The sequence below is a fragment of the Thermobia domestica genome, chromosome 2, assembly GCF_964235325.1.
Source record: "Thermobia domestica chromosome 2, izTheDome1.hap1.1, whole genome shotgun sequence".
NCBI lineage: Eukaryota > Metazoa > Arthropoda > Insecta > Zygentoma > Lepismatidae > Thermobia > Thermobia domestica.
Window position 1 is genome coordinate 208,541,690 of NC_137455.1, and position 6,004 is coordinate 208,547,693.

At 36.5% G+C, this 6,004-nt stretch overlaps 1 protein-coding gene across 1 annotated transcript; it reads left to right on the forward strand.

The window, feature by feature from the left end:
- The first annotated feature begins 5,260 nt into the window (after positions 1-5,260).
- LOC145679309 (protein GVQW3-like) lies at positions 5,261-5,746 on the forward strand. The gene has a single exon (XM_081749896.1). It carries the CDS (start codon positions 5,261-5,263, stop codon positions 5,744-5,746), a length of 486 nt encoding a protein of 161 aa, XP_081606022.1.
- The last annotated feature ends 258 nt before the right edge of the window (positions 5,747-6,004 follow it).

Here is a 6,004-nt window from a genome sequence, read left to right on the forward strand (position 1 = left end):
AAACGTAAACAATTTGCTGCCCCCAGGGAAGATTCGTTTTATGATATTACACTGTTTAAACTTAAAGATAAAGAGGCAGAGCCTAAGTTAATATGAAGAAAAACAGATACCTAGTTAGTGTAGTATTTTGTTTCTCCTTCAATGTAGCTACATTTCCTGAGGGTAGCATCGTTAAAAACACGATATACTAAGGGGGATGAGCAAATGTGTTCTCGTCCCTTTCCTTCAATACTATTATAAAATGTTCATGCAACGAATAGAGAACTGCAGCTGACTTTTCTCTCATCCAGACAAAAACGAAGGAAAAAATATTTTTTTTTAAAAAAACTGCCCCATTGAAGCAAGATTTCATTATCCCCTTTTCCTTTGACTAACAAAGAAAACCTAGCTGTTTAAACAAGAAGACTTTAAGGAATGTAAAAAGAAAATAGAAAAATAAGCCTATTATATTAAGTTAGAACATTTACCGTGAATCTTCAGATCCTCACAGTTCTATTGTTCGGCCGGAAAATGCATACAGCAGAGAATACAACAAGTGACCTGAATTCCAGAACATAGAGCGAAACAAAAGCTGCAGGAAGAAGAGAAGGACACAACTTCCGAAAACTAGAAGCTCAAGTTATTCCGGTGACAAGTTCATTTATAGAGAGAAACGATCTCGACGATTCAGAGTCAATAAAGAAATTAGAAACAAGTTTGCTTTCGATTATGCAACGTATTTCAGAAAGAATTTCCGAAGGATTCAGAAGAAAATTCTATATTTAAAACATTATTGTAATAAATTTAGTATCAATAATAAATTAGTAATGTTTTACTACTTTAATATTGAAAAGCCATGAAACGTAATACTTTCCGTACGTTACCGTTTACATTTACAAGACCCACAAACTCATAAATACGATGACTCTATCAACAACATTCTATCAGTCCTAGATGTACTTGATTTTTTAGGGGGGCGCGGTGGCTCAGTGGCTCAGTGGTAAAGCGTTCAACTCCGTTGCCTGAGGTTCCTGGTTCGATCCCGTGTGGACCTTGTGGTGGGCAAACACCGTGCTCGTGGGTTTTCTCGGGGTTCTCCCGTTTTCTCCCACTTACTTCATTCCACCATTTCACTCATCTCTCATCATCACCGTCTCCTTTAGCCTAACCGACATAACCGTGGCACGTAAAACTTAAGATCTCATTTCATTCTTTTTATTTTCTAGATAAAGGATCAAAGGAGCGGATACGATTAATACTACAACACTACAATAGGAAACTATAGCTACTAGATTTCATAGACAATAGTGCGGAGTAGTCAATTCTGTTCGAGAAGAAAGAGGCATATAATCTCTTCTAAGCATATATGCACCCCAGTAAAGCTGGTAATATGTAAAGATGTTTATCCTTGTACTTCATGTCTTTGATTTTTTGTTTAGTGGAGTATTGGGCGCTACGTCTCACATTATTGCCCTTTAAGTTAAAAGGGAATTCGGTTGGAGTTTAAGGTCCCATTTTAATACTAACCTTATATGAAATGAGGCATACTGCTCTGTCTCGTTTCATATAGGGTATTATCCGAAACAGGCGCTCTCTTCCTTTTAATAGCTGGGAACGTAAGATAGATGTTTTATCAAATACATGTCTTATAATTCTTTTCTCCTTTAGTCTAACCGGCATAAGCGTGGGACGTAAAACTCAAACTCTTTTCCCCTATTTTAGAAGGTAAAAATTAAACCAGTTATCAGGTAAAAATTTATGCCATAAAGAAGATCAGGGAAAATATTTAACTTACCAAGAAACTACACAAAGCATAGCACAAAATCAAGAAACGCACAGGGGCCTAAATTATAACTAGTCACCATCACTGTTTTCAGGCACTATTGTTAATAATACGTTTATACCTAGGTATAAGTAGTACAGCACAGGTAAATGCCAATCTCGATCAGCAGTAAAATAATGAGTCCGGCGATTGCGATCACAGTCCAAAGAAATGTTGAAATCAAGTAGAAATCTGAAAAGTAGTCAGGTGAAAGAGTGTCTTCGTGTTTTAGAAGTGTTTCCATAGAAGTAATCGTTCGTTGGAGATTTTGGAGACGGAAAGTAAAATTAAGATCGTGTCTAGCTGGCAGTTTCCGCTATTCAACCGTAAAGTTCACTGAATGGCATGTTGGCAAATCGAGAGAATTAATTATTGTCCGTTCGAAATCTTTATATTGGAAAAATAAGTTAGAGAGGAAATTACACTGTCTGCCGCTAGAATATGATTTCGCTGTGTGGTTATTTTCACAGGTTTCTCGTAGTTAGGTGTAGCCGAATAGTTGAGTACAAATAAAATTCTTCAGTTCTTGATAGAGTTTGTTTCTCCTGGCAATCTGTAGTTATATTTCGTAATACAAGATTATATAAACAATCCGTCTCATAATCAGGCCTATGTCTGTATTTTATATATTGGAAACATTTGGTGTGTCTGACACATTCATAAGTCCAGTTTATATATTCTGGCAATAGGCCAAATTGGGTATTCAGGCGTTTTAAGACCAAATGTGTGATCTCTGCTTTTTTTTAAAAAAAAAAAAACTATTATTAAATACTTTATACAAGAGATGGAATTCTTTGTTGTGTATAATGGATGTTTGTATGATGATATCAAAATTAATGAAGTCAAAGGAAACACGAAATACTTGGGAGCATTGGCAACATAATCCTATGTCCTGTTCTAAAAGTGAACCACGCAAGTTGGAATCATTTTCCGTGCGAGTGCAAGTTTTATTAGTAGAATATAATTTATGTTATTCGTAACAAATTTTGAATAATAATAATATCGAAATGTTCTTCAAGAAGAGTAATCAAAAATCGTTCGTTGGTTGCTGTAGTAAACATACAATCTGTTCAAGCAAAATAAAAAAAAACTACAACTATGGCAGTGGACGACATACTAAATATGTAGACCACTATTTATCACTATAAAATACTTTTCCTGATTTTTTTTAGATAGAAGGCATGAAAATTAATTCTCAAGTATTGCCAGTTTGTCCAATTCAATGCTATCTATGAATTCATATATGTCTCATGTCTACATAATATTGTAGTTAAACAGAAAGTATATTTAAGAGTTAATTGCAACTTTAACTATAACACATTAGCATTACTATGTACTGTCTCCTGAGTAATAAGAGAATGAAAAGCTTACTGAAGATATTGTAAAGTTCTGCTTAAGCAGGAATAGGTAGAGCATAGGTAGAGCAAATTATAGTCCATAATCGTTTTCTCCCAGACTCCCACTACTAAGGTTTACAACAAAATCCTCTCTTCTATAAACAGTATGTTATAGAAATCATTATAATATAAGTCTCTAATACTTGGGTAAAATATGCACAGGGTAAAATATGGTATCCCAAGACTCAAGTAGCCTAGGGAAGGATCTCCACAGAACTCCAAGCAAGCCGGAGTGGATTTAGGATACCCAATGCTCCACGCAAGCAGAGGAGAGGGGGTTTAAAGGCCACAAAGATCCACGCAAGCTGGGTGGCTGAGGTTAGGAGTCCCATAGAGTTCCGAGTAAACTAAGTGGATAGGAAAGGAGGCTTAGAGTTCCGACCAAACTAGAGGCTTTGAATTATGTTCCTATCAAAGTTCCAGGCAAGCTAAGAGAGTGGAGGTGATCAGCCGAAGACTGATGATTTTCGGTGAGATCTTCCTGGTTATATAGATGCCCCAGTGTGGCAGTGGTGCTGGTGGCCCTTGTAGTCACATGAGCAATGGTGTCGCTGTTCCTGTCGTCTAGCACCGTAGCAAATCGAAGTACTGTAGGACGCATAATTATGGTTAATGCTTGTAAACATAAGCATGTGCAGTTTGTTTGTCAATAGAGCCATGTGCAGGATATTACAATACACTTCAATATTAGTTTCATCTTAATACAATAAATGGCGCACTTATTATACAGCATCAATTTTTATTTAAAAAAAAAAATATTCGTTTCCCTCAATTTTCTCTAAAACTACGCGTGAGGACTTAACACCTATCTATGTCAATTTTCTCAGTTGAATTGGACTTATCGATTAGTTTGTGTCTTTGGACATTCTTGTTTCGTTAAACGCTAATAATACTGTAGAATTTCTTCAGAATCCGAAAAAGAAACAAACTTGCGTTGCCAACCCTTCTGCCAGTACAAGGGAACTATCATATTATATTTAAATAAACTCCATTATTAATCGAATACACGTTTTTGTTTAGATATGTCTTACGTGCAAAGCCTACAAAATATCAAAACATGATTTTGAAGTACGTTGTGAAATACATCTATTTATCATCTAAAATAAATGTTAGAAACACAAAAGTCACGGTGATTGGAAGCAAGTGGTCGGTGGTAAATATAGAAGTAGGAGGGGAGAAAATAGAACAAGTGACTAGTTTTCGAAACCTGGGTAGTATTATTAGCGATGATACGAAATGTGAATGTGAAATAAAAGTAAGGATAAGAATGGCGAAAGAAACCTTTAGGAGGAAGAAAATACCATTTTGTGGGACCTTGAACGAAGAGTTAAAGAAAAAAGACTCATAAAGTGTTTCATGTAAGTATTGTGCTGTATAGGTCAGAAATATATACATTACGCAAAAATAATGAAAAACACCTTGAAGCTTTCGAAATGTGGTTGTGGAGAAGAACAGAGAGAATTACGTGGATCGAGCGGAAAACGAATGAGAAGGTGTTAAAAATGGTGGGCGAAGAAAGAACAATTTTAGGTATTATTAAGAAGAGGAAGAAAAACTGATTGGGACATTGGCTAAGAAGGGACTGTATCATGACGGAAGTTTTAGATGGTGTGATGGCAGGAAAAAGAGGGAGGGGCGAAAGAGGCTACAATTAAAGGATAATATCAAAACAGAGAAATCGTACATGAAGAGAAGAGCTTAGCGAAAGACCGTGAAGCATGCAAGCTTCTGAGTTGCAACAAGTGACCTGCCAATAATGCCAGAATACCAATGATGACGATGATGATATCAATAAAAGGAAGTAATTATTGATCAATTATTTAAACATTTTACATTTAACACATGGGCTGAAAAGTCCCGGGCCTAACACATAGATGGCGCTAGTTGTATTGCAGTCACCTTGTTTTCAGTGAATACTAACCTTCACAAGACAGCTGTGAGAATTTCATGATATTCTATTCATTCGTCTGTGAGTTATTGTGCTAAGAGTGACCCTACTTGTGTTAGTTTCAAAACAATGGATCAAAAACAATTTCGTGTTTTAATTTTACACTGCTTCTTGATGGGAAAAAATACCGTTCAAGCGAAGCAATGGCTTGAAAAGTGTTATGGGGACTCCGCTCCATCAGAAACAACAATAAAACGTTGGTTTGCTGACTTCAAACGTGGTCGTAGAGACACCGATGATGCAGAACGCAGTGGACGTCCAAATGAGGCAGTAACATCAGAAAACATAAAAAAAATCCACAAACTTGTTTTGAATGATCGAAAAGTGAAGGTGCGTGAGTTAGCTGACATCGTAAAGATATCAAAAGAACGTGTTGGCTTTATATTGCATGAGCATTTGACTATGAGAAAGCTCTGTTCAAAGTGGGTGCCGCGTTTGCTCACTGTTGACCAAAAACAAGAACGTGTTGATGCTTCTGAGCAGTGTTTGGCCATATTTAAACGTAACAAACCGGACTTTTTGCGTCGATATGTGACCATGGATGAAACATGGATCCATCACTTCACTCCGGAATCAAAACGATCGGCATCTGACAAGTAAACCTTACGTTTGGGTGAATCGAGTTGCTGACAGAGACACATATGAAAAAGTAGTACTAAATGTGGTCAGTATTTCAGTGAAGTTTTAGGTGCGAAGCTCCAGGGGTTTAGGAGATACAGCTACCAGAACATCACATGAAAGTACAGAATAGTCTTCATACAGTTGGAGGTAAAAGCTCTGTAAGACCTCTTGTAACGACAAAAGATGAATAACAAATATATGGGTACATATTAGGACTAGGGGGAAGTCATATAGTAA